Source organism: Patiria miniata, unplaced genomic scaffold (assembly GCF_015706575.1).
Source record: "Patiria miniata isolate m_02_andy unplaced genomic scaffold, ASM1570657v1 HiC_scaffold_2, whole genome shotgun sequence".
Taxonomy (NCBI): Eukaryota; Metazoa; Echinodermata; class Asteroidea; order Valvatida; family Asterinidae; genus Patiria; species Patiria miniata.
The window spans coordinates 12,238,716-12,258,508 of NW_024037058.1; the positions used below are offsets into that span (position 1 = coordinate 12,238,716).

The 19,793-nt window shown below is 41.3% G+C and overlaps 1 protein-coding gene and 1 pseudogene across 1 annotated transcript; both read right to left on the reverse strand.

The window, feature by feature from the left end:
* Positions 1-289: 289 nt before the first annotated feature.
* LOC119726365 lies at positions 290-703 on the reverse strand. The gene has a single exon (XM_038198021.1). It carries the CDS (start codon positions 701-703, stop codon positions 290-292), a length of 414 nt encoding a protein of 137 aa, XP_038053949.1.
* Positions 704-1,146: 443 nt separating this feature from the next.
* Positions 1,147-19,793, reverse strand: part of LOC119726366 — a 43,935-nt pseudogene continuing 25,288 nt past the window's right edge.

Consider the following 19,793-nt stretch of genomic DNA (forward strand, 5'->3'; position numbering starts at 1 on the left):
GGCAGCTGCCATCCCTTGCAAAATGTCCGGATCTTCGCACCGAAAACACTTACCCGTGTTGTTGTGTGCGTGTTCCGTTGTACGAGTTCCATGTTTGCACAGCGTTCACGTTGGCGCTAGCTCCGTGGGTGTTACTCCCGCATTGTGGCCCGTGTTCTCCGGCGTCCATCTGTTCGTTTGTTTATCCGTTAGTTCGACTGTCACCGCGATTGTCCTCATGGTCATCCAGCTTTAGATCATGTCCTTGATCAACAGTTTGGCACGGATCTTGTGTGATCTGCATTTTCAATCACTTGGTCACGAATTTCCTCGTCTGCTTCTGGAAATTGCAGCGAACAGCTCGTTGCCGCAGCCGCACGATGAACTTCTCTATCGACTCGCCGTCCTCCTGCGCCATGCTCCTGAAGCAATACCGCTCATACGGCACGTTGATTTTCGGCTGAAAATGTTTGCTCGGTTTTCTTTGATTTCTCGTAGGCGTCTGACCCTCTTCTTCCTCCAAGGAAAAGAAGATATCCTGCACTTCTGTCCGGCACAGGTGTAGCAACAACGCTCGTTTCTGCTCGGCATTTTTCACCCCTCGTCCGACTGCATACAGCTCGAAGCTACGCAGCCATCGCTGCCACGCGATTCCCACATTGCTTGGGTCGCCGTGCGGGTTGAACCATTTGACTTGACTCACGTCACTGCTGCTGAGTTCCATGACTTTTCCACACGAATTAAATCGGAAAATCTCAGTCAAATGCGTCCAAAAGATTCTTCACGATTATCCTGAATTGTCCAGTATCCTCGTCGCCAATTGTAGTGTTATTGTGAAGCCGGATTGAACTCAAAAAAGTACGAATTGAATACCAAAATGATTTGTCTCCAGAGCGTTTTATTCCCGGTTCTCGACCATGCCGCTATCCCATAATGTCCCCTAGAGGTCAATCTAATTTGCATAGGCTCTCATTTGCATAGCACTGTAAACATTGCATGTAATGCATATACATGTATTATCGGGACACTACAGTTACTACTTTGTAAACATTTTGAGGCCAACGATAAGGAAAACGATTAATAAAGATGACTGAATGTTTGGAAAGCGCCCTCTGTAACTCACTCTGATTGCTCCACCGTCAGCATTGGTTAAACTCTGCCAGTCATCTAACTCAGCTGTGAGGCTGTGCTGGACTGAAAACGCCTGACATGACAACAGGTCACGCTGAGGTGTCCTTGCATGGTGAGCCCGGTAACCGTCGTGGGTTTACCCAGGTCAACCTGAATCCACTGATCTGCTGGAGTGCTTGGTACCCATCCTTGGGTTCCTGTGGGATGATATAATGGTTTTATTATTAGCGTTGGGAATGTTCCAATACGCAAATTAAAAAATAATGCCTACAATCAGAAGATGTACAATCAGCTACGATTTATCAAATTTACTCCAATAATACAGTCACTAGAAAGGTATGGCTGAAAAGGTGAATGTTATTCCGACGAACAGTTTCTATTCCTACTTTTGATTCTAAATATTTACTTTGTTGTTTACCAATGGAATTACAAATAATGTTAAACAAGGCATATGACAAAGTTTATGAAGCGAGTTTCATCAGTTTTGGGAAAGAGGGTAAGATTTTATTCGCCATACGAAAAAAATAAATACTCATTTTCACAATCTGCCACTTTCGACTTGGCGTCCTCCAATGTCAATACAGCACTGGAGGTGGTGGTGGAAGGGGCGTGCTGCGGCAGAAAGCTTCTAGAAATGCAAGATCACCCTTGATGTCACTGCACTCCTCCTCAATCGTTTGGAACAACAAACGACCGAGGAGGCGTGCAATGACATTAGGGATGATTCTGCATTCCTTCAGAAGCTTTCGGCCGCTGCACGCACCTTCCGCCACCGTTTCCTCCACTGTATCGACATTCCCAAAGTAAGTAGTTTTTCGTACGGCATTTAAATATTATCCTCTTGCACAAAACTGATATAACACTCAATATCATTGTTCATGCCCTCTTTACATGATCTGAAATGTTGGTTTAATTCCATTGGTAAACAACAGGTTATTTGGGATCAAATGAAGGACTTTTTTTAAAAAGAAGTACATTGTAATTTCCAAAATATCACGTTATAAATCTGCATTTCTGACCAATCACCGTTTGGGTGGTTTATATATAGAGCCTTGTCATACCGTTTGACCTAAACCTTTCATTAGTCATCAACATGAATTTGTATAGTTCCGCGATATTTTTCTCTCAAATGGCTTTTACTGCGAGACGCCGCACTTCTAGTGTAAATTGGGCCTCATATTGAAATTCTCACAAAACAATGAACTAAAGAACTATCCGGCAAATCCACTGAACGACAACTTTGGCCCATTAATTGTATGGCTTTGGTAATTACCGAGTTCTATGGTCACCATTCGGTGCCTACAGAATGACTTCATTCATGTGTATGTGTAATAACGAACTGTGCATCAATAATGTAAGCAAATAGTCCAAAAGAAGCCATATAAAACCATACTTTTCTTAACAACTCATGTTTGCGATTATGTCTTGGCAAAAATGTTTTGGTAGAGTCTTTGTTGTTGTTAAGCAGCGCCATGAAATTGGGCCCTAATGACACAGCACTACTAAGTTACGCAAGGAAGCATAAGCAGAAAAACAAATGACTTCATTTATCATTATATCATGAGGCAACTAGGACAACATAAATATGGAAATATCACCGTTAAAAGTTTACCATAACATAAATGCCCATTACTTATATAGGATCGTTGATTTTTTATAGAAAGGATGCGATACCTACCTACATTAAGTCGAGCGGTGCTTGGGAGATAGCTACTACTATGGACGGACGATGCCGTTATGCTGTTGTCCGGGATGTTTCTATTTTCCATCCCCAACGCCCTTGGAGTGCACCGTGCTAGTGAAATGATAAAGAATAATTCACAAATTCAACAGGTTATAGTGAGGTACCTTAGTGACAAAAATGCCAAGGATCGGTACACGGTGGACAAAAGCACAATTTTTTCACCAAAGCACAATTTTTTCACCAAAGCATCTCCATGGTATACCTTTTCGAAAAAAAAGACGGACGCAAAAAATTGGATGATGGGAAGGGCAATATATGACGTCATTATGACTTATCAGCTTATTAATTATTAATGAAATAAATATAAATTGATAATATCTTCAGAACTACCAACATCACAACAACAAATGTGGCATCAAATGAAAGGGAACAACAAGATCTTTCATTTGAGTGGTATGTCAGTGGGATGGAATGTAGTAAAGGGTGGTTTTGGGGGCAAAAAAACCCTTTTTGGGTCAAAAACCTCATTTACATGAGAGAATAAAAGTGTCCCCTCGAGCTAAAAAAATGGCCTCAAAGTATCTTACTATTTCTTAGAAGTAACCATTTCCCAATAGATGATTTTGATATAAACGACGAATATGAAAACCAAGCCCCAAAATGAATACAATACGCTCTGAAAATGGGCACATAATGCATAGTTCACAGGTTCCAGCCCCCCCCCTCCCCCATTTGATTTTACGGAGGCCAATGTCCGGTGAAAAACACGTGTCGACCTTTCAGCTCGGATGTGCAAAAAAAGCAATGCTGAGCAAGTGCCCCTTTCGGTGATGCCCCCCCCCCCCCCTAGTTTCAAACCCGTTCCGCTGCCGCTGCCTGAAGGACCGGCTCCCAACGCAGTTTAATACCTTCGACGACTTAGACGCCTCAAGCCAGATACTCTGTCCCACATAAATCCGCCACGTAGGTACAGCTTTCATGTCAAACCAAAACCGCAGGCCGAGCTGAAAAAGATGGAGAAAGGCTGGGTCATACGAAAAGTCTCCCATCACACGGACGGGTGCAGCTCAATCACAGCAACTGCCAAAAAGACGGCCCATTCAGGGTGTGTCCGGATCCCAAGCAGCTAAACACATAATGTTTTCTACAGATCCCCACTCTTGAGTAGCTCAAGCCAGACTTTGCGCTGGAAAGGTTCTTCTCCAAGCTAGACGTCAAAAGCAGGGTATTGGTCTGCTCATCTAGAGCAGTCTGAAGAGCTGACAACATACAATTTGGTTGTAACAGCTTTCGTCGCCCACTCATCGGCTTACCAGTAAGCCAAGACAATAGTTCCAAAAATATTGATGGCGAAATAAGCTAGATGCCTTGATGCGTTGGAACAATCACCGCAACGACATTGCAGTATTCGGTGTCCCTTGGAGAGCATGACGAGCACCGAACGCCTCATCGCCCTGATGGAAACCGCTGGTTCCTTTAAAGTCAACATTGTCTCACACTACACCCTACATTGCGTAGACAAAGTTGCTCCCTTCTGTGATCTTCTTCGAAAAGATGTACCATTTCTCTGGCAAGAGGACCATCAAACTTCTTTTATAACCCTGAAACATCCATCTCAACTCAGTCCTGGCTACGATTCTCCGACCCACTGGTATAAAAAAACCTTCCTCAAAGTAGATACATCTGAAAGAGGATTGGGCATCAGCCATGAAGGTAAACCGATCGCATTTTCCTTAAAGAGCCTATAGACCCTCTGCCAAGAGCATATTCTCGAATATCGAGAGGAAGCTGTGTCACTGCTGCAACTTCATTCGGCTGCAACTTCATTGTCGTCACTGACCATTAAAACCATTGGTTACGATCTGGCGCAAAATCCTAGCCAGTGCACCACCCCGCTTGCAGCGTTTTATTAAGCTACAAGGATGCGACTTCGACGATGTCTACAAACCTGGTGCTATGATGGTGATCGCAGATACACTCGGCAGACTGCCCAACCCCTTCAAGCTCCACATCGTAACACGTGATTAACCTATAACTGAAATACACTCGGATGGGCACCCGACTGTAACTTATATTACGTTTTTTTGTCCGCCTATCTTTGGAATAAGTTTCAACATTTAAGATACCGATAATCAATTACGAAAACTCTTGGCATAGTATTTGAACCATTCTCTCTGACCTAAGAACAAAAACTCACAATACCACTCACGGTTTGCATGTTAAAACAAGGTGCCAAAATGATTACCCCAATCCATGATTTTAGCACCATTTTCTTTTACCAAAATAGGGCTTTTTGGCCAAAAAACACCCTGTACTACATTCCATCCCACTGACATACCACTCAAATGAAAAATCTTGTTGTTCCCTTTCATTTGATGCCACATTTGTTGTTGTGATGTTTGTAGTTCTAAAGATATTATCAATTCATATTTATTTCATGTAATAATTAGCTGATGACGTCATAATGACGTCATATATTGCCCTTCCCATCATTCAATTTTTTGCGTCCGTCTTTTTTTTCTCGAAAAGGTATACCATGGAGATGCTTTGGTGAACAAATGGTGCTTTTGTCCACCGTGTCAGATTTTTTCAGTAAAGGTACCTCACTATAAAATGAAGACTTAATGCAGGCCCGGATTAAGTGTTTTGTAAGCCCAGCACCAGTGTTCCGTAGGCCCTATTCCGCCCAAGCCACCGACCCCTATTCAGCGTACAAAGCACTGTACAAATCAAGCCATGCCAAACTGATATAGGTCCTAGCTGTAAAAGCCTGCTCGCACCAAGGGCATCAAACTCACAAGTGGGGAGGGGGATGTTCATGCAAACATGTGTATCCTGATGAGAACTAATTAGCGTGCGAAGCTTAAACAGCGTGGGGTTAAAATGATTCTAGAGGTTCTCAATGTGACGTAATTTCTGACTACTTGCAAGGTTTTAGCAAAATATCATCATTTAAACATCATTAATGAGTTGGGAGCCATTGAATCGGCTATTCTGAGCTACAGAATCAAGTACAGGGCGAGTAAAAAAAAAGCGAAACCCAAATGTTGGGACTATTGTTTTTAGTGAATTTCTGCATGTAGCACTTTCAAAATCTAGGATATGAAGTCCCAATCCAAAAGCTTTCTTTTAGCACAAAAATCATTCAAATCACTTATGTACTTTTGAAGTTACGGAATTTTAAGCACAACCACCGTTTTGAAGTTCTGTCGACCAATCACAAGAAGGTAAGTGTTCATTCAGCAAAACGAAACCAAATCACACATTTTTTTGTGATCCATGGACAGAACTTTAAAACGGTGGTTGTGTTTATAATTCCGTAACTTAAAAACTACATAAGCGATCTGAATGATTCTTGTACTAAAAGAAAGCTTATGAATTGGTCTTTCATATTCTGAATTTTGAAGGTGTTACATGCAGAACTTCACTAAAACAATATTCCGACATTTGAGTTTCGGTTTTTTTGACTCACCCTGTAGACTACAATTATTTAATCAGGGAAGAAAATAATTGGGGGAACAACATGTCCCCCCGCTCTGACCGATCGACGCCTTAGTTCGCAGTTAGCACCTGCTTTAGAACGATTAATTGTATACGTAGGGCCTGCATGTAATACAGCGTCAGTTGGTGAAATCGAAAACTTGGAGAGAGACCCTCTGCTCGTGGGTGTGGTGTGGGTAGGCCTATATGTGTTTTATGGCACACTGCGGTATTATTGTAGGCCCCAATTTTTCGTAAGCCCCCAACATTTTTGTTGGCCTGAGGCACAGTGCCTACTGTGCCTACTGGGTAATCCGGGCCTGACTTAATGTCGCTCGCTGCAGCACTGTGGGGTCACTGGTTGTGGGTCATCCTCGCAATGGGCAGAGTAAGGTTTTGGGAAAATGTTAGACTTGAGGACCATTCACTATAGACAGTAGTATTTCGTCTGTCGGCGCCCCTATCTATATAATTTTATACTTGCACAGCGAAGTGTATCATTGGGGACCATTTGAAGCGGTACGCGCACGGCATTCGTATGTGGCCTGGAAAATAATCACCATTTTACCTTTAAAAATGCTAAAATATGATGCCGTGGACGAACGTTTATAAATCTGTTTGTGTACAACATTATGTAAGTAAAAAAGTATATGAGTGATTTGAATGATTCTTTTTTGAATGAGATCAAAAGCTTCACTGAAGAAGATATTTTTGCGTCTGGAAGAGGGCGAAATTGAAGGTGAAAAAGAAAGTTTCTTTTTAATGGGGCTTTCACATCCTAGATCAGAAAAGTGCTACATGCGGAACATCTTTAGAAAATAGAGGGCGGCATTGGGTTTCCTTTTTTGACTCACCCGGTTTGTAAATGTAATGCTTTTCAACAGCACAAACGAAAGACTACATGTCTATGTCTGTTCAATGAACAGAACATAGGGATTTTCTGCATCATGATGTTTTATGAGTTCATACCTTTTTTCGTCCATGTGCAGTCAGGCAAATTCGGGTTCAATTTCGTGTACCGACAAAGGTCCATGAGTCTAAGTCTTGTAATGTCTTGTAATTCTCTAGATATAGCACATACTGGTGCACATTTAAGATAACTTTATATGACCCACGACGACGTCATCATGACGTCACCTCAATATTTACCTATAACACATCCCGGTATACATACATAAATTTCAACCCAATCGGACCTACAGTTCTCCGGATGTAGGTCATTGAATTATGCACGCAGGGTGACGTCATCATGACGTCACTTGTCGAGACACGATTTTGCTCTGAGGTCTTTGCCTATATTAACTTTGAGTGATATTTGACAGTAATTATTGCCAAAAGTGCTGTCAAGAACAATGAATTACAAAGTCTATGGATAGAACGAAGACGAAAAACCAGAATTGATATTAATCTATTGAATATGCTAAGAAAAAGAAAAATTCATTAAAAATATCATCTTGTAACAAACACCTGGTGATGTCATCATGACATTATCACAATTTCCATATTATAGCACATTACCGTCATGTACATTCCAAGTATCAACCCAATTGCACCTGTCGTCCTTGAGGGCTTCAAAACAGCACCTCTAATGTAATGTGACCTCACTTCCATTTTCTTAAATAACACACCCTGTCTGTGTACATACCACGCATGAACTCAACCGCTCTTGTAGATATTGTGCTTCGAAAAATGACCTTTAATGTAATGTAACTTGACACCTTATAATGTCATGATGTTGTCACATTTTGAGAAATAATTTACCATAGGGTTGTTGTTATTATAAAGTCTCATTAGAATATGATTTATTTTATGTCAAAAGTGACCATCAGAAAAAAAAAAAACTGTAAATTTCGCATTGAAATTCGGATGAACTTGACTATAAAATTGCAAAAAATGACATTATTAATGACATCATTGTGAAGTCACACAAGTATGTATGATTGTACACACCTATTTCTAAACACATAAATTAGTTGCATTCGTGCGATACGGAAAAACAATTCAAGAAAAAAATTCATATAAAACTGTATGATGACGTAATTATAAGGTCACCTCAAATGTCGCATATAACACAGCCAAGTATAGAAACATGCAAAGATTCAACCCAATGGGACAGGTCAGGAGATACTGGCCTGAAAAGAATGCAACTTTACGGGTGTGTCACGTGACCAGCGATGATGTCATCGTGACGTCATGATTCGCGGCACATATTCAGATGGTGGTATAAGAGCATGCCAAATTGGAAGTTGATCGGATACGTGCAAAAGTGGGGGGTGCGGAAGAATCGATGTATGAAAAAGCACTGAAATATAAGAAGTTTAGAATTTCTGTAGTAATTGTGGTCAGATTAGTGTCAGGATTGTTTGATTGTTCCAAAATGGCTTTTCAGACCTGAAGTTGACTTCTCTGAATCCTAATGACACCCGCTTTTGTATCAATCTGGAAAAGTGGTTGAAGGTTGAAAATGCGAGTTTCTTAGGCGCATCATGTTTTGGCTTGGTCAAAACCAACCCAACGGAACCCCTATCCCGGCACCAAGTGCATTGGCGTGCATAGGGCGTATTATACAAATACAACATGGTTTGAGGGGAAGTAGTGGGAATAACTGGTCTCGAGGTGTAGGTCAGCTTGACTACATCCCGACGCGGAGGGAGGTAGTCAAGCTGACCTACACCGAGGGACCAGTTTTCCAACTACTTTCCAGAAATAAACCATGCTGTAATCGTTTTACTACACCTCATAATAGTAGCCTCACTGCCTTTTAGTGGCCTCACTGCCTTGTTTATAATGGCCTTCGTAGATTTTGAATTTTTATTCAGTACAAGATATTCAAGTTCTTCGTCAGTCTATGAAAAAGCCTGGTGCCATCACTCTTTAATTTGTCTTTACTGCAGTAGTTACAAGGACTACAACAACAGACTGGTTCCGTAAAGATTTCATGCCACATACTACATTTTTTACATGTTCTATACGAGGCGAGTTCCAAGTGAATTTTTGGTGCTACCAGAAAAACTACCGCACGGCAGCAAGGGGATACTCACCGGGATGATGTCACCTGGGCGCGTATCATTTTTACTTCCCGGACGCGCGGCGGAATCTGCCAATGACGCGCTTCAATTTGATCATGAATATTTATGAGGTGTAGTAATGTATATTGTCGTATTTTTTGTCCTCTTAACACTAGATTTCCCTCATAAACCACTTCAGTCTGTCTACGACTTGGCTGTTTGTTCTGAATGTGGCACAACTGACAAGTATATTGTGTTCATGCATTAGGGAAAGTGTCTTAAAGTTCGCAATCGCTCAAAAGAACAAAAACAAAGACTTTTCCCCAACTATGCGGAAAGAAACAAAACCCTAAATTTTATCAAGAGTGTCCGAACAGCTCAAAAGAATATAGTCTGAAGGAAAACCAGAGCTTTTTCGGCGGACTTGCCGAAACAGCTGCATATGCCACATGCTTTTACCGTCTGCAATTGTCCTGGCCTTTTCGTCGTTTCCGGCTACCTCTCCTTGATCATTGACAGCCACAATCCGCAGGGTGTACTCTGTGCCAGCCTCCAGGCCAGGAACCGTGGTCGTGTTTCCATCTAGCAGGTCCACGCGCTGAGTCTCCGCAAAGTCCGCATTTTCGTCGTCTTAGGAGTAGAGAGAGAGAGAGAGAGAGAGGGGGAGAGAGAAAAAAACAAAAATAACACCAAGAAATACCATCGCACCTTGTTTTCTTTTGGTTTTAATTGGTTCACTACTGTGATATGACCTTAACTATAAAATACAGTAGAATTTTGTTACAGCGCACGCACTAACATCGACAACAGTCAATTTTCTAGGGTTATTGTACCAGACAATTAAAAGAGTCTTACGTGCTTCCTTGTACAAAACGTAGAACTCGTTGGCTGCGGCGCCCTCGTCCTTTTGGATAAAGGTCACGTTAATGTACGTCCTTCCGGGCGCGATCTGGGCATCAGCGAAAAGAGGCTTGGGTGGCACTGTAAAATCACAAATAGAAAAAGAAGAAGAGTCCATCATGTGTCTTCCAGTGAATTCACAAGTTATCCAAATGAACTGTGACTATTGGCATTCCTTTGTTATTGCTCATCACCTGTAACCGGCGACTGGACTTGCGAAAGAAGATTTGTGACTGGTACAAAAAATGGTCTGAAGATCATAACTCTCTGATTCCACCTACCTCCACCAACTCGCGTCGTGACCTCCTGGGTGTTCGCTTGGCCGAGGCCATACCCGTTGGTGGCGTAGATTGAGATGCGGTAGTTGGTGTCGGGCTGTGCGGACTCCACCTTGTAGGAATCGGCCTCTGGGTCCCCAATGGGAACTCTGGTCTCCTCTCCCAAATCAATCCAATCGACTACAGTCACAGAGAGAAAGAAAGGTTATTGGTAATAATCAATTTTTGTGGATGCCTTAACTTGCCTCTTTAAAGGCGATCTCTATGAGGACACTTTTACATGTGAGACATTTTCACAAACAGAAGAGTCAGGTTGGCATAGCGGTACTTTGCTCGTCTTCCACCGCTGTGACCCGGGTTCGCATCCCGCCTAGGCCAACGTGTGCATAGGGTGTCAGTCCCTAACGGATTCCGTGGGTTTTCTCCAGAATATTTGTTCTGGGGTTTTCCTCCCCCTCTAAAATTGTAATTCTTCTCATTATCTTCTCTCGACATGTTTCTTTGGGCTCGCAAGCTTAAATGCCATGGGCGCTTTTGAGGAATCCTTCTTTCATTACTAGAAATAAGTAAATAAACAGAAGTATAGTTTTTCCAGGCCAATTTCCTAAAACGTTCATTCACTTCTGAAAATCGGTCATTCATTTTCGTCTGAATCGCTCTGAACACAAGTTTCATTTTCGATATCAGAGCATTCGATTCCATTTCAGTTCAATCAATTAAGTAATTGAGCAGCACTTTTCGTTTATGTCCATTCAGATTTATTTCCAACACTTCTTTTTCACTTCTAGAGTGCGATTTCAAATATGCACCATTGTATTTCAGATACAATTAGGGCTTCTTTTTTACTATTAAACTGTCAATTAAATTAGCTGTACCTGAAATCGATTTAGAAAAGGTTCGCTAGCAAAATGAATGCACAGGTAACGTAATTGGCCGTCTGTTTCTCAAAACCGATTGCACGGACAATGAAAACGACGGAACTTTCGTTAGATTGAAATGGGATTAAAGACGTGCATTCAAATTCAGACGAAAATAAATGACCGATTTTCAGAAGTGAACGAACATTTTAGGAAATTTGCCGGGAAAACCTATATAAATGAGGAACATAGTATAGGTTTCCCCGGCCAATTTCACCAAGTTTTCATTCAATTTAGCGCCTGGCTCATTCCATTTAGATTGAAATTGAAAGATCATGCACATCGCCATTCAACAATCAAAAAGAATCATTCAATTTCACTATCCGAGCAATCTATCGCATTTTAGCTTCACTCGTCCCTGTAAAAGATGGATTCAAATTAAAAGTATCGCGTTGTTCATTCAGTTTCGTCTGAATCACTAGCAAGGGTTGATCGTGCATTCATTTTCATTAATGGGCAAACATGTTTCACATTTTGTCAAGCATGTTTAAGACTTCGTACACGTAAAACTTTGAATTATCTCGGCGTAAATCATATCTGATGTCTTCAATCCGTAAATGCACACCTCTCTTTCTTATAAAGGGGCCGTGCAATTACTTTATCTCAGGAATATATTTTGCGCAACTTTCTACTCCTCTGAAATGTATAAAAAAATATATTTTGACATCCGTTATTGGTTATTTTTATTGCAAAGCGCACGTCTTTATCATTTACAAGTTTCCATGCTTTTCCGAATTACTGAGCCCGCTGTTGCTGTGATGCGAGTTCAGGTAGACACTGTTCAGTTGTGGGGTTTTCTTTCAAATTCTTCAGCCAAAATTTGCTAATTGAAACCATTACTGAAAAATGTTTGCTCATTAGCTTACTGACATGTACTGACACAACAAAAAATCATCAAAGAAAAGAAATTTATGGCAGCAAAATATCCAAAATTCTAGCAACTTTGTGTGCTGAAATAGCCTGTTTACATTTATCTGCCCAGAATGACATCGAAGTTTTGCTCATGAATATGGAACTTTGTATCAGCATAAAAAGGGAGAAGGCACCAAAAACCACCCTTCAAAATGGAAAAATTTGAAACTTGAAAATACAAGTTGTGTATTTGCATTTGCCCTTTAAATTAGTGTTCGATCAGACACACGGAAGAAATCTTTAAGAAATCACCCAAGAGAAGTGTCACCGATGGTACAACCATTGCCAAACATACATGCCCCGATGTCTTTCACGTCAAGAACTCGTCAACGTTAAAAGAAGCCCCTTGATCAAACGTTTAAACATGTAGAAAAGAGATTATCTTAGCCATTTTCATTTCATTATTTTGGTACATATTGTATCCCTCATATCAGTTAACTAGTTGCATTGTAAATTTTGCAGTCACCAAGATTTTTATGGGAAAAATTAAAATCGAGGCAAAATGGGAAAATGTATCATTAAAACATCTAATTAATTGGAATGCCCAAACAATGAAAGCAATTGCCCCAAAACGAATAAGAAACGAAAAGCATGGTAATACGCGATAAGCGCACCGACGTTCGCTAATTTGAATGAGTCAACCGTCAAAAGGTAGCAAAGACTTAATTAAGAATGCTACAAGGTAAGGTAAGTCTTGAATGCACCAAAACAAAATAGAATGCCCCACAACGAAAACGAACATTCAGTGCAAAATCTTGGCTGCCTAAAAATGAAATTGGATGCCCCAAAATGAAAAAGAAATCCCAATTTGATCGCATGTGCAAAACTCAAGCGAAACTGAATGGCTGATAATGAAAATGATTCGAAAAATTCGGATATTGACCGGGAAAACCTATATTTTAGTAGCAGGCACTGTGGAGCCTGCTATTGCTTAACCTATTAAGGTTGATGCAGTAAGATTGCACTTTCATGTTTGGAGGGAAATGAATTCCTGTTTCAACTGTGACAGAATGTTCATCGACTATTTTGTGACCGAACAGAAATCATTCAAGAACAGCCGACTAAAACTGTTGTTACGTCAGCACCAAGTTTTGAGAAATCAATTGTCATTTCACTGCCCAGCTGCTTAAATTTACGTTACAGAGGTGCCTGAATCCGAAGACTGGATAGAGCGGAGCAGCCCCAATACTTACAGGGGTTGAAGCTGAGGTAGTATCCGTTGATGACACCGTTGGGGGAAGCCGGCTTGCCCCACTTCACCAGGATGCGGTCAGACAGTGGGACAATAGACATACCAAATACAGGTCCAGACTCTACAGAGTGAATAAAACAGACGTGGGGTTAGATTGCACTGCGAAATAAATTGCCTGTGACTTGTACACAATCATGGAACACCCCTTTGCTTTTTCCCCCCTTTTAACAGTTCAAATTCACTTTTTTCAACAGTTACATCTTCTGTGTTATTGTTTTACATCTGAGGGAGCAAACGCTGTGAAGTCAATTGATAACTCACTGTACAGTATTTTTGTCCTTGAGATTTGAAACCAGAAATTAAGCCACTTGAGCTCAATGATCAATGGTTTTGAATTAAACGATATCAAGTACAAAAAGGATAATCTATCTCGGTCCAAAACAAGCAAAAGTTTGCAAAGTTTTTTTTTGCACTCGGCTATCACACTGATGCTTCTGCCTTTGATGACACAATTTATGTGCTCATTAAAATTGGCAATTTACCTTCTTAAACCACAGGTATTCAATGATTCAATAAAACATCGATGCACACCAATTTGGTCAGTACATATTATTTACCTCCTTCAGGCATCTGAAATGAGACAGGAGCCGACTTTTCGCCCTCACGTTGACCATTTCGGACCGCCACCTGGAATTGGTAGTTCATGTACGGGGTGAGGTCGCCCACACGACAGTTTGTGTTGGGCAGGCACTCTGCAGGCTCCTGGCCCTGGGCCTGTGCCTCTACCATGGTATAGTAAACCTGTAAGAGATCAATACAAACCAATGTCCTCAGAATTACAGATGTGTTTTTTAAATCTGTTTTTGCAGAAATCTACCAACAATGTTTACCTGCGTATTTAATCTCCGTTTCAACTTGAAATTTAACATGTGTCTTCATCAATGAAGAAAACATCCTTTGCACTGCTCATTGCTTTCCAGGGGCCTATGAAAGATTTGTTATTATTTTTTAAACAGAACAAATTTTCACAGGTTTGCTCCGGAAGGAATCAAACCCACGCCCCCTGGGTTAATGCATGGTCTGTAGTCAAAGAATGTACGGGGAATAGTTATTTTTAAAAGTCCATTCGAGTTGTGACAGGTTCAATAGCGCAGTGGTTTCTTTCCTCGCCTTCCATCTGTGACGAAAATGCCACTCTGGTCATTTTCTTAGACTCACCTGTACGCCTGGGTAACTTTTTATTAGGTTCCATCCACTTTTATAACTGTTTGATGACTTATTTTATCGCTAGTATTCACCAACCGTCAGCTGTTTTCATGCACTGCCATTGCCATGTGTTTGTGTGTGCTAAAAATAGAGTTAGGGTAAATCCAACATGGCCGCCTCCTTGTTTCTAAAATCTGTTCGGATTGGCCTAAAGTTTTTAACTTTTTTACTTTGAGTGATGGATGTACAGTATAAATTATTGATTTTTCAGATGAATAAAAACTTTGTTGTGTATAGTAATTTTTGCTAGTTTACAACTTGTGGGCGTGGCTTATTTACTACGCGTACGCGCAGGCTGTGTGTAAGGCGCGCGATCCAAAGAGTATAAATAGGGCAGATTTTTGTGAATTCGGGGTTCGGGTGATTTAGTTAACTGAGTTTGCATTTGTCGAGTTGTAGTACTGCTGATCTCTGAGACGTTGAGGAGTGGAGGAGCTGAGGAGCTAGTGAAAGAGCTAATAGGCACGTACAGAGCTGGTTTTAATGTTTACATTAGCGTGCAGATTCACTGGGAGAAATAGTCATTATAAATTAAGTTAGGGAGGGTTGGAATTAAGAAGTTGAGGAGTAATTGGGGAGCTGAGGAGCCAGCTGAGGAGCCAGTTAAGGAGCTCTTAGGCACAAACGGAGCCAGGTTGTTATTCGCCTATTCGCTAGGGGAAAGTGGTTTACTTAAATCTTAATTTAAATTAGGGAGGGTTGGAATTAAGAAACTGAGGAGTAAGTGAGGAGCTGAGGAGCCAGCCGAGGAGCAGAGGAGCCAGTTAAGGAGTTGAGGAGCAGAGGAGCCAATTGAGGAGCTGAATTTGGAGGACACCTTGTAAGTCACTTATTATTGGAATGGAATAGCTGGATAAACTAATCTAAGGTCATCTAAGTTATCTCAGGAGCTAAGCAGATTCAAGAAACTACTGGCAGACCCGTCAGAGGCCTTGACTTAGCGAGACATTTGGACTGGCAGACGGAATTGTCTAGTCGTGTTTATATTGGGAAACTACGGCAGACGGAGGACGGATTGATTTCCTAACGTAGTGATATTTTTTTTTTGAACAGGCAGACGTAATTGCCTATTGTCGTATTGTTTTTATAAGGGCATAGGATTTGCCGTTGTTAAGTTTATAAGTAAAGTTTAGGGAATAACTTAGAGACTGATTGTTTTGCCTCCCAGTGCAGAGAGCACTATCCTTTAAAGGTATTCCTCCCCCTTCGGGTAAATAAATTCCAGAGATTCGGCCCATAGACTCGTTCCTCACCAGTGCAAAGTGCACTGCCATTTACTGTATTTTCTCAGCTTTGAATTAATTTAAGTTTAAGCTCATCCTTGGCATTGTTCTTTTGACTGTTGTTCAGTTTTGAATTAAATTGCTAGTTTTCTAGTTGTGCTGAAGATTTGCCTGAGGGGTATCTTTCTTGAGTCAGTCCTTAGGAACTAGTTAGACTGTTTGTCACTTCACTTAACTTCTTCACTGGGTCATATATTTTGACTACGAACTTTAGACGCAGATTAAGAAATACTAAAACCTGTTCAAAAACAAATATCACTACGTTAGGCAATTCCGTCTGCCGGTAGTTTCCCAAATATAAACACGACTAGACAATTCCGTCTGCCAGTCCAAATGTCTCGCTAAGTCAAGGCCTCTGACGGGTCTGCCAGTAGTTTCTTGAATCTGCTTAGCTCCTGAGATAACTTAGATGACCTTAGATTAGTTTATCCAGCTATTCCATTCCAATAATAAGTGACTTACAAGGTGTCCTCCAAATTCAGCTCCTCAATTGGCTCCTCTGCTCCTCAACTCCTTAACTGGCTCCTCTGCTCCTCGGCTGGCTCCTCAGCTCCTCACTTACTCCTCAGTTTCTTAATTCCAACCCTCCCTAATTTAAATTAAGATTTAAGTAAACCACTTTCCCCTAGCGAATAGGCGAATAACAACCTGGCTCCGTTTGTGCCTAAGAGCTCCTTAACTGGCTCCTCAGCTGGCTCCTCAGCTCCCCAATTACTCCTCAACTTCTTAATTCCAAACCTCCCTAACTTAATTTATAATGACTATTTCTCCCCAGTGAATCTGCACGCTAATGTAAACATTAAAACCAGCTCTGTACGTGCCTATTAGCTCTTTCACTAGCTCCTCAGCTCCTCCACTCCTCAACGTCTCAGAGATCAGCAGTACTACAACTCGACAAATGCAAACTCAGTTAACTAAATCACCCGAACCCCGAATTCACAAAAATCTGCCCTATTTATACTCTTTGGATCGCGCGCCTTACACACAGCCTGCGCGTACGCGTAGTAGTAAATAAGCCACGCCCACAAGTTGTAAACTAGCAAAAATTACTATACACAACAAAGTTTTTATTCATCTGAAAAATCAATAATTTATACTGTACATCCATCACTCAAAGTAAAAAAGTTAAAAACTTTAGGCCAATCCGAACAGATTTTAGAAACAAGGAGGCGGCCATGTTGGATTTACCCTAACTCTATTTTCCGCCTGGTGGCAGCGCTATCGTCCTGGTAACATCTTGGACAAGTTTGACGGACCGCGAATCATACGGACCGATCACACTTTTCAAATTTCCGCCACACATCGTTATCGCCAGGGTTTGATTCCTGCCCGGACCAGATGACGATTGGGTTTTCAGTCCCTACACGACTCCGCGGGTTTCCCCAAATTTTCTTTTGGGGTTTTCCTCCCATCTCCAAAACTGTCATTTCTTCTCATTGTCTTCTCTCTGAAGGTTTTGTCAGGATTTCGAGTTACAGAGCCTAGGAATCCTTGTTTTCATTATGCCTACTAGTAATGCATGAAATAGAAATAAATAGATAAATTCATAAGTGGGACTATACAGCAAGTAACATAATTAAACTAAAAGAACATTCCATATTTAGAAAACTACTAATTTACTGATGCTCAGGTTCAGTTAAAAAAAAGCGTAATAATAAGCGATTTCAAAAAGTGTTATATAAAAACTGTTCATGAATAACGCGCAAAAAAAATACATTTAAAAGTTACCAGGAACTTCTGGAGCATGCCCTTAATAGACGAGGCAGGCACTTCATCCCAGGTTAGGACGACTTCCGTTGGCGATCACCTGTACATTCTGTGGTGCTTTCGTAGGAGCTGACATCATTACAGAAAAACAGGTAAATCAAAATTTGATACAACAGTCAAGAAGAGCGGAAGGGAAGATCCTTAAATGTTGGCCGGAAAGAGGAGCTGTCATGATGAAGTGCAATTTCTGTTTACTTTGTCTCACTCAAACCAGCCGTTTTCATAATGTGCTTATCCGGCAATTTTCATGAGTCTTTCATTTTCTGTCAGGCAGTCTTTTTCTGATATTCAAGCAGAAAGTATCGCTCTGCAAATGTATGTTCCAGGCTTAATACAAATATAGATAAAGCAAACCTGTAAATCCAGTCACATTCATAATCGCACAATCGTTTGGTTGTTAACCTGTACATTATTGTAATGCTTATAGCGCTTTCCATCCTATCAACAATCTCAAAGCGCTTTACAGTAAAAATACCCCGTTCATTAGGCCACGAGATATCAGCGGCAGCCGATATCAGCGCACATTCGGCCTCTACCCTCACAGGCACCCATTTATAATCCTGGGTGAAGAGAGACAAGTGTAGTTAAGGCCAAAAAAAAAAGTCTCCGGTTTCTGGTATGCGCGCGCGTCGCCGCAGCCATGCGCGTCGGCAAAATGAAAAAGTTTTTTTTTCAATACAAGATGATGTCTCAAAACCGCCAAACTCACTGGTTTGACTGGAATTCTGCTGCTGCACAATTTTAACGTGTTTTTAGATGGGGTTATGATCGAGAATAAGCTTTATGTGGCCTCTCTGGACTCCCATATACTTGCACTAAGTTTAGTCGGGCACCATTTGCAGTCATCAGCCGACATTTGAAGCCAAAAAAAAAAAAAAAAACAGGTAAGAAAAAAAAAAGCCGCGTAGCCGCACCACTTTTGGGGCAAACTCCATACCAGAAACCGGAGACTTTTTTTTTGGGCCTAAATGTCTTGCCCAAGGGCATGGACACCGTGATGTTCGAGGCAGGGTTCGAACCCACGCACCTTCGTCAATGAGTTATACACCGTAACCAATGAACCGTGGCATTCTGTGTTTAAAAATCAGTAAACACTCAGCCAATTTCTGTGCCAAGCTGCAGCTCTCTGTCATTTAAAGCCAATACTCATAAGATCAAGTTTGCGGTGGCACCATGTAACAAATCTCCTTTGTGAACTGGTGAGGTTCAGAAAAGGATCGGGGAAACTCAAAGTTTCAGAAAGTATACTGCCCGTCGTCAGGTTTCTCCTGATTGATGATGGGCAGAGTATACTGTCCGGAATTTCCAGTTCTCCCGGTTTTATTTAGAACCGCACAATATGAGATTTGTTAAATGGTGCTCCCGTAAACGTTCATCTTATTGCTATCTTTACCAAGTCGATGTGCTAATCTATGATAATTCTAGCTGATTCAGCGATTCATTATGCAAAAAAAAACTCTTGACCTCGATATTCTGACCATTCAGCGGGCGCTTTCTATATCGGGTATCGTCATGGATATCTATAAATAAAACCTAGACAAGACATCTATTATTCTTTTTTATGTTGTGAATTGAGCAAAAAAGTCTGCGGTCACGCGCTCTGTAATGATATGTTAAGCGATACGCCAAGCAATAATAAAGCTGTCCAATCACGGTCGTGTCTAGATTTTGCAGAGCTATGCGCGTCCGGCACTGCATCTGAATCGACCAATCAAAAACTTAGTCCATATTTCGGAATGAAGTGACGTCAAGATTTTAGTAAAAGTCGACTCCGATTGGCTGGCGCGCGGGGTCGCATAAGTGCCGGTTCGTACTTCACGCGAATGCGAATGAGATGCGAATTTGACGTCACGAAGCATTCGCTGCGTAATTCGCCGAAGTTAAAATGTGTTCAACGTTAGCGAATTCGCAGCGCGAAAACTCCCCATGACGCCACAAATTCGCGTTCGCGTTCGCTTTCGCGCCGAGTATGAACCGGCCTTTCATCTGCATGCCT

Bases quoted from the DNA above. Each gene is read 5' to 3' on its own strand.
- LOC119726365 (XM_038198021.1), bottom strand. From the start codon at position 703: ATGGAACTCAGCAGCAGTGACGTGAGTCAAGTCAAATGGTTCAACCCG.